The sequence below is a fragment of the Colias eurytheme genome, chromosome 9, assembly GCF_061535395.1.
Source record: "Colias eurytheme isolate Ceu_HAF_F1 chromosome 9, ilColEury1 Martin Lab GWU primary, whole genome shotgun sequence".
Classification (NCBI taxonomy): Eukaryota; Metazoa; Arthropoda; class Insecta; order Lepidoptera; family Pieridae; genus Colias; species Colias eurytheme.
The window spans coordinates 3,161,592-3,178,812 of NC_142988.1; the positions used below are offsets into that span (position 1 = coordinate 3,161,592).

General features: G+C 39.0%; 1 protein-coding gene across 6 annotated transcripts in view; it reads left to right on the top strand.

Annotated features, from left to right (window-relative positions):
• LOC149905676 (rho GTPase-activating protein 23-like) overlaps positions 1-14,118 on the top strand; it is a 311,247-nt gene extending 297,129 nt beyond the window's left edge. For 5 of the 6 annotated variants that reach the window (XM_090105041.1, XM_090105038.1, XM_090105043.1 and 2 more), the window contains 9 exons: positions 8,232-8,387; positions 8,530-8,731; positions 8,988-9,220; positions 9,701-9,911; positions 10,254-10,513; positions 10,991-11,114; positions 11,368-11,542; positions 12,043-12,122; positions 13,090-14,118. In XM_090105041.1, the coding sequence (XP_089961167.1) occupies positions 8,232-8,387; positions 8,530-8,731; positions 8,988-9,220; positions 9,701-9,911; positions 10,254-10,513; positions 10,991-11,114; positions 11,368-11,542; positions 12,043-12,122; positions 13,090-14,096 (2,448 nt within the window). In that variant the 3' untranslated portion in view covers positions 14,097-14,118. The remainder of the gene's footprint in view (positions 1-8,231; positions 8,388-8,529; positions 8,732-8,987; positions 9,221-9,700; positions 9,912-10,253; positions 10,514-10,990; positions 11,115-11,367; positions 11,543-12,042; positions 12,123-13,089) is intronic. The other variant, XM_090105040.1, reaches the window with a different exon arrangement.
• The last annotated feature ends 3,103 nt before the right edge of the window (positions 14,119-17,221 follow it).

Below are 17,221 nucleotides of genomic sequence, written 5' to 3' on the forward strand. Positions count from 1 at the left end.
GCGGTTGGGTCAAGAGTCTTGTAGAATAGAATTTTATAACAATGGGTTCTCAACGAGCGATACACTGCAAAAGAACATAGGATTTAGTTTTAGTATAGTATTTAGATAGGCCTTTGTTTATTTGGTGGAGTTAATCTTTCATCCTGTTTTAAAGCATATTTATTGTTCTATTAACAAGGAACCATTCGAACATTAATCTATAAATTAGTATTTAAATCAGAACTTTTTCATTTAAAATATAAAGAAAGACGTTCGAATATTGTTTTCCCTCATGACATTATATTATAAGCTTTCCTAAACGTCTAGGTTTTATTAAGAGGTTGAACTTATAATATTTCATACAAAATTGTGCCTGTCTATATCCTACAAATAGGTAGGTAACTATACAGTTCGTATATCGTATCTTTCATGTAATTTATCACGATACCAGAAGCTTATAGTTACGAGGTTAGAAAAACGCGATCTAAAACTACATGTCTAAAGGAGGTTAATGTTATTATTGTTATTACGTCGAAACAGATAATGTTACGTTTTTTCATGAAAACAGTTTAGACTTAGGTATTTTGATTGAGTTCGAGTTAATCCTGGCTTAATTAATGGGGTAAAATAAACCATAATATTATACTCGAATGTAGAATAAACACAAAAAATGAATTATGCTAAAATTTCATATATGAGGTCATATTCATATTTGAAATGCTACGTTCTATATTTTTTATCATACAGACCTTTATCTCAAGTGTTATCGCATATCGGATTGTATGGAAATAGATCGCTTTTAGAAATAAATCTGCCCCTACATTTCTTTATATTGAGTGTTATTTGCTTTGTATCTAAAATATTTGTAGATTTTATTTGTAGAAGCTTTCATCAAGGCCAATCATTGTTTGACCTTGTCCATCGTTAAAATACAGACATCTCAATCCGAAATGAAAATTCGTAACATCTAAACATTATGTCTAACGAAGCCTTACAAGTTTGATATCGATATGGGTGTACCGAGAATAGGCAGTAACTTGTTTACACGCATTAATAAAATCTGACCCAAATGTGTTGTGACGTCAGCGTGACGTAACGGGCGGTCATACGGCTATACACACACGAGATGAACTCATTTCTTTGAGTTTAACTGATCCAGATAGTGTTATGAAATCCCGTATAATAAGTGGGATTATAGAGACCTCATTTCTGTGTTTTGTATCATGTTATACTGATATTTTAAAGATTTGGCTTCCAGAGTTAATACCATGGTCGTTATTCTCAATACGAATAAGTCTTCGGTTATTTAGTACGTAATTCAATCCTAGTTTCTATACACTCTTTTGCGTATACAAAACGAATTGTAGATACAACTTTCCAATAATTGCCTAGATTATAAAATCAATTTCCGGTTGACTTTGAAATATAGATCTATCTAAATTTAGTTATACTCACACAATAGGTGACCCCATTACAATTCCAATATATTAATGTATAGAATTTTATCTAAGCAATACATTCTGTATAAATGTCTAAAACCCAGTTCAATTTCACACTTAATATGTTTTAAATTGTCTCGTGATGTACTAGATTCGATTTCTTGTAAAAAATCCGATCGACCCACGCGACACACTTAATTTTCGCTCTAAGAAATAGATAAGAAGAATAACCATTATCTTTACGTTTTAAATTAAATAATAAGACAAAAAAATAAACATACTTAGAGTTTATACATAAGTATGTTGATTAATTGTAATTTGTAATAGTTGTTATATTAATGGTTGTTACGATTATGTAATATCAAATTAATAGTTTATGTATAACAATACTCCAAAATAACAGGAGTAGCGAATCTAACAAGCTTTCTTCAGCATTATGTAAGCTGTGAGTCAATGTTACCGAATTATGAGAGGCACATTATACCGCCCACGCATATAACTTAGTAATACATATTACAAATTCGTCTACTCTGCCATAATGACTAGACAATGCTCAAGAAACGCTTTATTTGAGCCACTAGACGCTTTCGAAACCGCAATAATATCGATTAGATAACAAAATGCATTAGATCCATTCAAACGATGAAAAGTTTTGTTTAGACGCACACGTTTAAAACTAAATAACACATTAGCCGTAATATCTATCCGTTACTCTAATTTCGGTATTTTGCATCACAAGCCATTGTTGAATCATCCAAGTATTGTTTATCGGCTCTTAGTCATATCAGTACAGTCAGTAGTAAAAAGTTAAAATATCGTAAATCACCATTACATTAGCGTTACGTAAAACACATATGTAAATATGACGGAAACATGTAAAGTTTATTTGCGGAGAGCGTAGAGAATAGCGTCAGAGTAAGTCGTCGATTTCGTCATAAATCACACGAGACGTCACGAAAATAAGATAGCGATCGATCAATTGTGATGTCAATGCGAGCTCACTTTCGCTTTTAAACACTTAATGCACTTTATTTAAAAGGACATAATCGCTTATATCATAATTCACTCACAATAGCGCTAATGGAATATCGTAGAGCGGTCGGGTTTAAAAATATTTGTATAGTCGCTCATTATATTCGCAGCAGAGGCGCGTTAGATAAACACAGATATTTTCGCTGAATAGATACCTTGTTGATTTTTACCGAGTGTTAGCTATTAAGAAATAAATAGTTGGGAGCGGTCGGTGAACGCCCTGAATGGTTTAACGGATGGACGCTTCTCTTCGGTCCAATTCACGGTTGGTGGAAAGTGCGAAAACCTCCGAATTAACGTCTGTCAGCCGAACTGCGACACATCCGTGACAGCGGAAGTGATCACTCTGCGCATTAAATCTCTTCTTGACGAATGTGTTCATTGAACTCAACAAAATTACGGAGCAATAAACCATTTCAAAATCTTTTTAATCTATCAAATTTAAAAGGAATATCCAATTACTCGATCCAGGATATAGTCTGGTCTCAAAATATTTTCAAACAGGGACACGCAGAATTTATAATGAATTCTGCGAAGTCTTTGGCAGCAGCGTTCCCTTTTACGTGAAAAGGAATCGTCATGTGTAACACTTATATAAACTGTTTCACGCCAAAATAGATAAAATTTCTCATACATGAACATTTACGTACCTACTTACGCCTTTTTCGATTTTTTTAAACTTTCCAAAATAGGAAATTAATTATTTCCACGTGCCCATTATAGAAACCTTACAACTTTAAGGTTAAAAGACAAATGACAACCCAGAATAGAAAATATCGCTTCAGCCTTCATAGCGTGAAGCGCGGAGGAAAGTATGACGAATTGCGTTCACTTGGAGATGCGTACATCTCACGGTGTTGTGCTTTGTTAAACGACTGAACCTGTATAGTGTTAACCTGTTCTATCTGCAACCTAGCAATAAACTGCAATCTCCACGAGCTGCTAAATTTCCGATCTTAATTAACCGTTGATGACAAATGCGAATCGTAACATTTTTATGATGTGTTACGTGTTTATGGTCGCGGCTGTGTCGTAAGAATCGTGCGTGCTATAATCGAGTTCGATCTTTGTATCGCTTATACAATTGCCACTTCCGCGTAAAATTTTAATAGTCGTAGCTCGAAAAGAAAACGGTTGCCGGCCGCTAAGTGGCACAGTGGAGACGGCGCCTCGACATTGTTGTCATTATTGTCCCCGATGCAGCGAACGATTTGTCCGGAAAAGACAATCGATTTTTGAACCGTGAAAACGGCGATTTGGCAGACGCCTCGGAGTCTGCGCCGGAGCACTTTCTCTGCTATGACGGAGATCGCCGCAGCGCCATAATCCTGCAGACGCGCACGCGCGCCGCCCGCCCGCATCACGACGCTCGCATTTTCGGATATTGTACGCGCACATTTATCGCAATTTATTTTCTGCGCTGTTATGTGACTTTTGATATTGAAATAAATCAATAGTGATTCGCGAATAACTGTCGAGCTATTTGAATATTTTTTTGCGGTACGACAAAAAAGTGTAAAATTGATAGTGCGGTAAATAATTGGTTAATTGTGGTTCGAATGCCAACCATTGACAATGACCACGCCGCGTTTGCACTGACGCAGATGGACTCCGGCCAAACCATGACCCTTTGGTACACCGATATATTGGTAAGGATTGTTTCAAATTACTACTTGAAAACCGTAAAAATGTTTATTTAAAAACGTACAGTGTAATTGAATGTATTCGTAACAGTTATTTTTGACAACATAAATTTTGTAAGAGTTTATTTTTGGCGTACAAAATAATGTTTAATTACAGAATTTTAATCTGAGTTACATGAGAAGTTAACACAAAATTATTTTCAATGAAATGAGTCGAGTAACCTTATTATACTATTATTATTTATTAAGTTATTTCCGATTATATACGATTACGATTACTTGATTTATTTTTAATTACAAAGTCAGATATAGATTACCTCAACAATAATAAAATGCAAGCTTACACTGGCACATTATACAAACACATAGATTTTCAATTTATTTATTTAGTTGCGGCTTTCCAATATAATAAACGATAATTTAAACATTGATTGATGTATCGCTCACCCATTACAGATAATTATTAGCTACTAATAGAGAACCGACCCAGAATGCATTGTTATTTGTTGCCCGAGGTTCGCCTACATATCTATCGGGTCAATTTCGCCATGTATGGTTTTCCAATTTTTTATACACTTTCTATGTAATTACTAGAGAGTGCATTAATGCGCACCGCAAATTGACTTTTTTCCAATTTAATTTAGCTTCGAGGTGTAGGTAATGAAAAAGAAAAATGTAACAACGTATTTGTAAATCGGATGTGAGTTGAATGAACGACAGAAAATTTACCAGACTTTAGCTAAAACAGCAGTCACGATTACACCAAACTCCGCTCGAAACTTCCAAAGCACGAACGGAGAGTTCTGGTTGAACACAACGACCAAAAATTGAGTCTCTAAACGCTCTTCAAATGGTTCTTGTATTGTACCGAATATAATTGCAAAAGCATCTTTACAACACGCTTTAATCACACCCCCATTTACATAACACGTATCGATTTCTATACATACGAACGAGTCCAAACTGTTACGGGTCTATGCTAATTGTCATAGCCTTTCATACGAATTACATCACCGGCTTTTGACCGGCGGCCGACCCGATAAATGCAACGCGATTGGGTCAAGAGCGAAACTATTTTTTTTTTCTCGCCAAGGAAAAGTGTGTCAGACGCAATAAATCATCGATTGCTATCACGATCTCTGAGACTATTGAAAGCACGTCTGTTCTCTCACATAATCAAAGTTCGTTTAGATTGTATCGCATCACGAAAATTTAATAATGACTCGTGAAATGACTGTATCTCGAGATCGGAAGTGGTTGTATGTACAGGAATGTGCGGTTTATATAGCTGTGTAGAGACGGGATTTGTCTCGAGATTGAAATGATTAATTAAATTTAAATTTTTGCTTACACAAAGAAGTTTTAAAGCTGACGGCTGATAAGAAATTTTACATTTTTTTTTAGGGTTTACTTTCCTATATTTACATCTTTGTTCAATACTATTTTTAAGAGCGAACTAACAATAGAAATGAAACAATTCGTGTAGAACGTACCAAAATGTGTTTTCTAGAATTTTACGGTGAAAATCGGTTGCGCGTTGATTGACGTGTCTCATGGAAGATTGAGGTTAGACCGGAATGAATATTCATTTCGCTCTCAAAGCAATATCGATCTTACGAGTAAAAGTGGGTACGACTCGTTAGTCATCTCATGAATATATGTAATTAATAAAATTAATTTTCTAGAAACCAAGTTTCTTATTAATTAAAATGTAATTTTAGCTAAATACTGCTGTATCATCAACTTCTTATACGATAATCGTAAATTTAGTTCCGTAGAAGTAGGTCTATGATTATTTAAAAAAGCAATGTAGGTTATTACGATACTAACAATGTATACAAACACTTTATAAGATAACTTGTTTTTCATGAATTGAAAGTTTTGTCAACGAGGCGCCACAGCTTATAAACTTATTTTGCAATTGATTTGCGTGGGCGATCTTTTTTATTCCATCGTATCAGTTTTAGAAGTTTCAAGTAATTTTATAAAGGAAAATTAATTTCCTATTACCAAGTTTCTATCGTATAATCTACACAATAATGCAAATAAAAAAGTATTATTTTTGTATTTAGATCTTTCTTGTCTAATTAGATTACTAAAGCTTTGTTATACCACGTAATACGTAATCAGAACCGTGTTAATGGCAGTTAATAAAAATGTTTAATTGTTAATTTTCCCTTGTTTACTTATTTCTGTCACACTTGTGTATGTAACCTATATACGTCTAGAGTAACCCGGAAGTTTGTATTTCTAGGAACACTGAATACGCACTTAATTGTTCGAACTATACGCTAGCCAAGATTAATAAATATTTGGCTTTCTAGACTTTGAGATCTAGTCACTCATTTAGTTACTAATATATCTTTATTTAAATGTTCATGAGAAATTATTGTCGGCGATAAACAGAATTCAACTGGGCTTGATGAGCTTTTGTAAATTTAAACATTGATCAAACTGTTTAAAGGAAGGACTACTCAATTTCGCAATAAGTGTTAACGGGATTTATTGAACTCTACTAATAGAATATTATGAACAGAATAACAAAAAATAACCAGTGATTATGGACTCAGCTTATGCAACGTCCAAATCCAGTCATATCAAAAATCACGACACTTTCAAAGTGAAGCTCATCAAAACTTTCGAGTATAACTCACGCGATCCCAAACAATAAACGTCAAATGCGCCACAATTTTGTGTCTGACAATGTGTACGCATTTATTACTATAATTAGATAGTGAAAGCTCCGCGAGAGCTGAGCTTGTACATGATCAACAATATGTCGATTACAAATTACAAGTCTAATTGTTCTTGCATATGAAAGTATTTAATAAATAGATAATTGCGCGCAAGCAATTATGGGCGTGGATGGGTATCGATATGATAACGAAGTCCAATTATTTTGGTAGAGATTATTATTATAATATTAGCAAGTAACGTTTGTACAGTGTAGATGAAACAGCATTTTCTATATTGAAACAACAATACAAATTCCTTTTTACTTAGGGTCACCCGTGAACTTGACTCGCATATTGAAAGCGCAAGTCATATTTGCCTTCGAGCATTAAAAAGTGCAAGTACGTAAGTCAAACATTACGCTCGTCAGATTTAAAAGGTGGAGCGACATATTAATTCGCAAAATTGTAGGGCAAGGACCGGTGTCTAGATTTTAAACAGTGTGTACTTGTTTGAAATTGAAATTTATTGTCTGCGCGTCCGCCAACCGACTGACACACTGAAATATTTTTTCATTGAACTAAAACATGCGAATTATCGTAACTGGGTTTTGTATTGAGGTTTGTTTTTAGCTTGGTTTTGAGATGGGGGGTTAATGTTTGGATAATAATTGATGTAAAAAAAAGTTAAATCTCTTTTTGTTGCCATAAATGCAATAAATTAATTGATAAAGGTAATAAACAATAAGGAAAATTGATACAGTATTATTTGCAAGTATAAATGAATTAACTACATACCATTCAAAATGTGGCAACCCACCGCATAATGGACGGTATTGTTGAAAAGAATTCAAGAAATTGGCAAAGCATCAGAATTATTGTTAGTGTAAAAACAATCCAGTCATAGTAACGGGTAAGAGGAGCGCGTATTACACGCGCGCTCACGTACCGAAACCGTGTTTATAGGAAAAAGTTAATATAAACGAACATCAAAGAAAATACTAATTTGCTTAAAGTTAACTGTGTATCGAACTCGAGAAGTAAATAGTGATATCAGAGATAGAAATACGAGATCGCCCGTTATCAAGGACAATGTTGAAATTCTTCCGGTATAATTGTTCACTTCAATGATATGTAAACTACTGCTTTTATGTGTTTTATTTCAGTGCTTTTAAATTAGCACGTTTAATACGTTTTTAAAGGCTGTTTAAAAATAAAGAAACAGATCGTCGTAAACGCTATAACGTATTGTGTGAAGTCATGATCGGTTCTTACGTAATTGTTTTATACAAGTTTCACAATATAAATATCGACATCACATGATTCTGTTCATGAAAAATGAGGCATTTCGTACGATGCCGATGTCCGACAGCGAGGTATGATCACACACACTGAGAACTCTCGAATAACTTTTTTAATGTTTTGTTGTATACCATGTATCTAATGTGTATGTCTGTTTGTTCCAGAGCCCCGGTGCAGTGACGGGCACGGGCACGAACGCGGAGAGCTCGCGAGACGCGCTCGACGTGCGCTATTCGCTAGCCGCGCTCGCTGACGACTACACGAAGCGAAAACACGTCGTCAGAGTGACCACGGCAGCGGGCGCTGAGTTATTATTACAGGTAAGATGCTGTTTCATCAACTTCGGATACTGGATGAGCAATAATAGCCTACAAAACTATTTTAAATGAAAAGAAAAGACAAGTTGAACAAAACAATTCCTGGAATTATTCAATATAACGACTTAAATCCCAATAATTGCAGGCGGATGGCGCAGCAGATGCTCAAAGATGGCTAGCCGCCCTCAGACGACACTCAGCAGAACCTCCCGTAGAGTCAGCAGCACTCCCGGACCCTCCCTCCTCCGCACCTCCCACCACAACCGCCCCTCCGGCCTCCGCAGACTGCTCATCGCCACTCCCCCCACAGAGAAGCAAAAAGATCGGCAGGAACAGATCGCCTACAGGTAAGGATAAGTATTTTTTATCATGGTGTCATTTTGCAATTTAAACAATTGAAAAATCCGCTGTACGAATATGTTCAAATCTCGCTATTATATTAAAGCAGTCATGAATTGGACTATAGCAATTAGTAAATTGATTATGAAGTATGAAGATAGTTCATACTAAATCAATTTTACTGTACCCATATGAACTTGTGAGATCATCAAAAACTTAATGTTAACGCCAGCCTTATTGTTAATACTACTCTACTTAACACAGAATCGTTTCCAGTGTCCATGGTGGGCCCGCCCACGCCCACGCTCCCGTCGTCCCCCAAGAACAAGACGTGGAAGGGTCGCATGGCCAAGCAGTTCCGACGCATGCACGGCGGAGCGCACGCGGCCCCCGCGGCTGCTACGGGCTGGCTCGGCGCGCCGCTCGAGCGCTGCCCCACGGACCCCAACCACCCGCTCGTGCCGAAGGCTGTTACCTTGCCTGCTGATGCTGTGGAGGTGAGACTTACTATTTAAATAGAATAATAATTTTATCATTTGTAATGTACTGCTCGTGTCTGATAGCATGAAATGATTAGTTCTATAGATGGAGAAGATGTAATTAATTGGCAGATGAATATTTATTTTTAAAACAACAGTCTGTGTAAATTTGGATCTATAGTTTGAACAGTTAACTGTCGAAAAACTTATTGTCTAAATAATTCAAATTTATTATATATATCTGTAGGGGTTTTGCTGACTTACAAAACACATAATGTAATAATAAATGTAATATATAACACAGTGTGAAACTAACAATTGACATCGCCGGACGTTTACGCCGTGCGCAATAAATATGTATGCTTCGTAAGCGAGTATTTCGTACACCCAACACACATAAAGTGGTGACCCCGCGTTCGTCGCGCATTCGAGTTTTCACAGATTTTGAGTGATTTTCTTCTTATCGATTCTGAATACTAATCGAGCAATCAATTGCAGGCATACGGTCTCCGCACAGTAGGCGTGTACCGAGTGCCCGGCAACGCGGCGGGTGTAGCGGCGCTGGCGGCGGCGCTGGACCGCGGGGAGCCGCCGCCGGAGGGCGACCCGCGCTGGGCCGACGTGCACGTCGCGTCCAGCCTGCTCAAGGCGTACCTGCGGAGGCTGCCCGACCCGTTGTTGACTGCTGAGCTGTATCCTGCTTTTATTGGTGAGTTTTGGAAATTATTATTTGACAAAAAGTGTTTTATCGAGTGTCTAATGAGATCCAAATAATGTTATAAAAACGTGAATGAGCAGAAATTTCAAACAAAAATCACTACTTAATAAAATTTTTCTGAAATTTAAATTTTAGCCGGTTATGTCTGGAATATTTTGGAGAGGATTTAACCTGAATTTAATTGATAAGCAATGTAAATAATAAGCTAGATGATAATTTTTTTATCTTCTCTAATAGGTCTGAAGTGAGGCCTTGATTCTTCACCACTTTTGTTAAAGCTATATATCTCTGCTATCTACATACCTCGCTAACTCTCAATATTGTACCGTGCAGAAGCGGACCGTTCAGCGGACCGCGCGCAGGCGCTGCGGCGCCTCGTGCGCTCCCTGCCCCCCGCACACTACGCCACGCTGCACTACCTGGTGCGGCACCTGCGGCGCGTGGCCGCGCACGCGCCCGCCAACAAGATGGAGCCGCGCAACCTCGCCATCGTGTTCGGGCCCACGCTCGTGCGCGCCGCCAGCGACGACATGCTCGCCATGGTCAACGACATGTCCAGCCAGTGCCGCATCATCGAGTCCTTCCTCACGCATGTTAGTATACGAGCCATATAGCTTGCATATGTTAGTGTTCGATGTATGTGCATTGAAAATAATTTTAGGGCTTTGAGGATTGTGTGATCTAATTTTAATTGACACACAGTATCTTATTAAGTGTTAAGTTTTTTTTAAAAGATCAAGCCTAGTTTAATTTGTATACAATTACTAGCTGCTCCGCGCGGTTTCACCCCCGTGGCTCCGCTCCTGTTGGTCGTAGCGTGATGATATATAGCCTATAACCTTCCTCGATAAATGGGCTATCTAACACCGAAAGAATTTTTCAAATCGGACCAGTAGTTCCCGAGATTAGCGCGTTCAAACAAACTCTTCAGCTTTATAGTATTAGTATAGATTAAATTAAAAAATATATTTATTATATATATTGCAATATTTTTTGCAAAGACATTGATTTCAATCTAGTACTACAGCCAAAAGCGTGATAAATAAACATCATTTTATTTACTGTTACAGTATTCATGGTACTTCGAAGAGGAGGACGGCAGTCCACCCGCTGAGCCGCCGGCCGCCGACCCGCTGTCCCCCGCGCCCGCGCCCTCAAGGGACCTGCTCATACACAACGTCAAGAAGATCGAAGGTAATCTTCAAGTCTTTAATAAAAATTAAAAACAAAAAAAACATGAAAGTATTTTTTCATCATTTTCATAGTTCATTTCAGACCAATTTTTATTAAATAGATTTTTTCACAGTCAGCAAAATAATGTTTCACAAAAGATTACATTAATTGACTGTACTGTATTGTCTCTTACTTAACCAAAACTCAACCAAATAAAATATTTAGTCGTCATAATTTCTAAAATATTTCCCCACTAACCCAGCGTTATCCCTAGGCAAGGACGTGTCGACGCGCGACATAGTGTCGTCTATAATATCGGCGGCGAACCGCAAGATCCAGCGCAAGCCGCGCAAGAGCGACAAGAAGTGGGAGGTGACGCGAGCTGACGCGTCGCCTGGTGCGTCACCACCGCGCTCCCCGCCCGCACACGCCGCGACGTACGACGACAAGTGAGTTCCGACTCTATTGTAGTGTAATAAGGACTATATTTACATGATGCACTTCGTATTCGCCGCCCTACGAGACGGACAAGTGAGTTTCGACTCTATTGTAGTGTAATAAGGACTAAATTCCCGTAAGCAGTTGTACCCCTCTCTTATCGTACTACGAAACGAACATACTACTAATTAACAACTTTATGTTAAGCAAATAGGGCCTATATTTTCGTTAGCACTCCGCTCTACGAGACGGACAAATGGGTTGGTTCTATGATTGGGTAAAAAAGCTACATTTCCATAAAAAAGCGTTGCTGGCTACCTTACTGGTACGCGTACGAAACTGATAAGTAGATATAAGCTCTGTGTAAGGGTAATAAGGACTATGTTCCCGTAACGACATGTCACCGATACCATTTAATTGTTACGAAATCTTATTTTACTGTGTCCTGTATATTTTCATTTATTTTATTTAATATAAACAAAATTAATAACGAAATAATTATAATTTTCAGAAACGAATTGGATTCAATGAGCCGCGGTCGACAGGATATCTCGCGACACACACACTCGCTTAACAACTTCTCTATAGACGGTAAGTTGCATTTTATTTATTAGCACAAATTTAATAAAATTAACTTTTTAATAATAATTAAACATGACTCAAAGGATTCAAGGCAAAATAGAAGTCGATATGAAAATATATGATAGGTTTTAGGTACTTGAAAAATCGTGATATTGTTAAATTGCATTGCCATCGGAAATTTTTAGTGCGCAAAGTATCTTCGTGTTGAAATTTGACTAATAATTTAATAAATCCCAAATTAAAAATCTATCTATTAATTAAACCTCAAATAAAAGTGCCTTTTGTTTTTCTGTATTCATTTGTGTAAACGTGTCTGCTATTTGCCCCATTAGGTGTCCAGTTCTGACGTCAGAGAGTAGACACAGCAATCCCTTTCTTTTGTCCACATTCAAAGGTATAGGAATGTGAGCGTGCGTTTGCAAGTGTGTGCGTGTACGCGGACGATGTTAATGCAAAATACCACTTGTTTATACTCACTCATTGGCTGATTTGTTGAAAGGTTTTGCGTACAAAAATATTTTTATTTTTTGTTTGTATATAAAGTATATATAACATCCAGGAACGTTTATAAATTGGGAGGGAAGATAGTTAGGATGCTTTAAAAATTAATAATCGATGCATTCATGTAAAACACATCATAGTGCTATCTCTCGCGTGATATGTCATATTTAGTGATTTACTATTAATACATACTACATATTTCCATCGAACAAAATATCATACGTTTTTTGAGTGAGTGTGAACAAAATTTTGCGATTGTCATAAATAAATAACTAACTAACGCTTCGATTTAGCGGCAGCCGCTGACAGCACGGCTTGAGACGCTCGTGCATTTCTGGAGCCATCATGTACATACATAACCACGTCATTCATCCATCACGTTCTCACTCGACGCGACGACAACCTAACGCTTTCGTACTCGTGATTAACGAAAACATTATCGTTTCGAAAAGCTGACCCGCAATCTTTGTTATAGGAACCGGAGATTTAGTGTCTTCTCTCACGAGCACCTTCGACCAGAAACTGCGGACTCTCAACAACTCGTCGCCGCTCGACGACGACAGCATCCCGTACGCGGACGAGGGCCACGACGAGCCCGACGAGGGCAAGTCGGCCGACAGCACGCCGTCCGAGGGCAGCTTGCGCTCCGAGCGCTCCGAGCGGGACGAGCGGGACGAGCGGGACGAGCCCGAGCGGGCGTCCCCCGCCCTGCGCGCCAGCGAGCTGAAGGCGGCCTGGCTCGCGCGCGACCACCGCCACTCGTCTTCCAGCAGCGCCGACGAGCCCGAGCGCTGGCCCCGCGCGCCCCGCCCCGCCCCGCCCGCGCCCGACGCCGACGACTCCGAGAAGGAGAACTGCGACCGCAAGCCGGGCCGTGAGGACGCGCGCGCCGACGAGAAGGACGTCGACACGCGCTCGCAGGCGTCCAGCGGCGGGCCGCTGCCCGACAACGACCGGCGGGCGCCCGCGCTGCGCCTCGCCAACCCGGAGGGCGGCAAGCGCAACAGCGCGGCGCTGGGCGACGAGCCCGCGCGCGCCGCGGCCGCCGACGGGGACGGCGCCAAGCTCGCGCGCTCCGAGTCGCTGCCGCGCGAGGCGGCCGCGCGCGTGCTGCGCTCCGAGAGCCTCAACTGCCGCGCCGAGCGCCCGCAGCGCTCCGAGTCGCTCGGCAAGGGCGAGCGCCCCACCAAGCTGGAGAAGGGCGAGTGGAACGTGGTGCGGCGGCGCGAGGCGGGCGCGTGGCGCTCCACCAAGCTCAAGCGCAAGAACGGCATGCCCGAGCGCGGCATCAAGCGGCGCCACACGGTGGGCGGCACCAAGGACTTCGACAAGGACGGCTGGTCGGCCCGCCACACGCGCACGTCGTCGCCCGACCTGTCGGCCGCCTGGCCCGCGCCGCTCGACCGGCCCGCCGACCGGCCCGCCGCCTGGCCCGCGCCGCTCGTGCCCGCCCCGCGCCCGCCGCTCGAGTCGCACGTGTGACCGCCGCCTGCTGTACCGGTGCCGATCTGACGTGCTCCGAGCGGACGTCGCTCCCCATCCCCGCCGAGCGGCCGGCTCCCCTCCTACGAAACGTTCACAGAGAGAGGCTATAATTTTGATTCGTTTCAATTGACTGAGTAGTTGTATCGACGCCTATCTTAATGAAATTAATACTCGAGCTTTAGGCGATCAGTGGCGGGCGTCGCGAAAGCGGCGACCGCGATGAAACTGAAATTTTAGGATACCGTACGAAAAATTTTTATTTTAACGAAATGATTGACGTGAAATTTTATCATAAAATAGTGCAATAGCTAATAATAAAATAGCGATGAAAACTATAGATTGTAATGAAATCGTGCTCACTAAATAATGCCAAAGAATGAACCCCGGACCGCGGTGAGACGCGGTCGCGGACGGCGACGAGCGATGCGAGCGGAGTGAATGAGCGGTTGAGAGAACACTTATAATAAGATTGCAAGTTTCTAATTATGCACACAATACGCTGTATTCCCACAAATCTACTCAATCGATGTAGCTCGACTCCCTTTGTAGGTGTAAACTACTTTTTACGGAGTTAAGGTGGATGAGGTACTATAAGAGTGCGAAATGAAATAACCATTTAGTGCTACTCGTATGTGATGTTCAATGAGACAAGCCGACGGCTTATTCGTAGTTAAGTGAATTGTACCAGAAGGTATTCAAAATATGACCAGATATGTAACACCACGATAATTTTAAGATGATAACGTAAGATATATTATAGGTAATGACGATTTCGACGATAGTAATAAGAGAAAGCATACATCACCTCCTTGCCTTCGCGATAGTTTTAGCGATTTGAACTATGTATGTGCACAATAAATATTATCGAATATATTAGAAACTCTTGTAAATAAAAATGACGAAGAGAATCATACTGTTTTTCTTACCTACGCTAATAATTATATAAATGTTTAAAATGTCAAACTAGAAGTATGGTTTTGGACTCATTTTTGTTCACTAGAGTTATTTACACTTTGTGAGTTGAAGTTACCTTATAGTGTTTCTTTCAGCGAGGAAGTCTGGTGTGAAAATTATTATATGTTTGAAAGAATTTTGGCGAATAGTCAAATATACATTTTAAGTTTTTACTATGAGTTTTAATGTAAAATGTACATATTATACTTTTATTTGTAAATAATGGACGCAATATAATTATTATTCACTTTTTTATAATAAATAATAATAATATACTCTTACAGTAGCGTCTCTAGTGATCCGCTAAAAGCTGATGTTCACATATTCAGTGATAATGATTTAATGATCACTTTAGCTTTGTATAAATTGTACATTTCTTTTAATATTAATTTATATTAAATTTTGTTATCGTAGCTTTGTTGAATGCAATTATTTTTTTATTGTTTTGTTTATCGAGGAAAAGTATTTTAGGCTAAATTCAATTGTTATTTATTTGCGAAAGATGTGAAGTGATTTGGCACAATTTCCTTTTAAAAAATGTATGCAATTAGGATTTTTATGTAAATATTACGGTATTGAAATACGTTTTAGACTTTCATTAACTTTTAAAAATTTTATTACCATCTTTACGTTAAGACGATCTCAAGTTTGTTGAATGTTTGCAAAGCGTTCCTTTTAAAGTTTTATTTTGTAAATATATCTTTTAATGTAGTGACAGTGAATTTACTAATTTTACTGCATTGTATTACGTAGAGTAGATGGCGCCTCGGCATTGCTACAATAAAAGACAAGTCACGCTGAGACACGCTCGTAGGACCGTTTACAATTTGTATACAAATTAACTTTATGCTCTTCGTGTATTCTGCTATGAAATTCGATTAAACACGTTAAGATGTTATGCAAGTTTGGTTTAAACCAGATTTACAATAATTTTCATTGTGTATATTTTGGAAAAATGAAAATAAATAACTGAATCAATTTCAAGATGTTGTATCATTTTAATACCCTATACAGCTCCGCTACACAATAATATAGATAAAATCATAGCGATCACCTGAATATTCGCTGTATAATATTATGAATATAATTATGTATATTCATATGGATGAAATTAAGAGTCAAAATGATTAGTTAATTCTGACAATGTTAGTCGAGTGATATCACTTGCTAAAAAAACTGATAAATCGACCAAGACAAAAGCAATGAACACTTAGGATTAACAGTCTATTTGTTTTAAATGTGCAGAAAAGTCATCAACACTTATGACTTACTCATAATGAGGGATGATTTGTATGTTGTTTTTTAAATAACGAATTAACTGAAGAACTACTGTATCGACTGTCGATTATAAAAAAATATTTAACTATTAAGAAATCTAACATCTCTACTGATTCACATAGGCTATTATTAAATCCAAATATAAGGAACCTTCCTCTTGAGTTGTTTCGTGAAAAGCAAGCCTAACAACATAGTGATTAGTGACCATATCCATGTACATGATGACACAATTTAAATAATACAAGTAATACGTATATTATATTACATTAAGTACTTTTCATTCCATGTAGGAGGACGAAGCGATTCCACTCAATATTTTTCATTTGAACAACAAAGGAATGGAACAAGCTTCCGAATCTTGTGTTCCCCGACGAATATGTGGGGACATAAGTATAATGTACACACGCTGCATTTATGTTTGTAACACGCTTTAACTATGTACGCTATGTTTTAAATTTTAATGAAATAAATTCAGTTGGCTTGAGAGTTTGAGACACTCGTGTGTTTAACTTGTTTCCTCTATACTCACACACACTTACATTGGTGACCCCAACCGAGAGTCGAGACCGAACGTGCTTTTTGAAATAACTACCAAAAATGAAGATTTTAGTGACATATCACACTAGCGGATTGCGAGCGGTTTCAAAGCGGAGCGGGTGCGCAACGAATACGTTGCGGGCGCGCAACGAACACGCCGCGGTTGCGCAGCGAATTCGTTGCGGACGCGTCATTTTGTATACTCTCGCACAAAAGCCAGCCCTTCCGCCTTGCCTAACTTCCATTCAATATTTCCATCGTTTCTGTAGCACTCAATTTTTTAACCGTACTGTGGAAATGCACTTACTTAACAGTTAACTAAAGATGTAATAACAACTGGAGTTGTTAAAAAA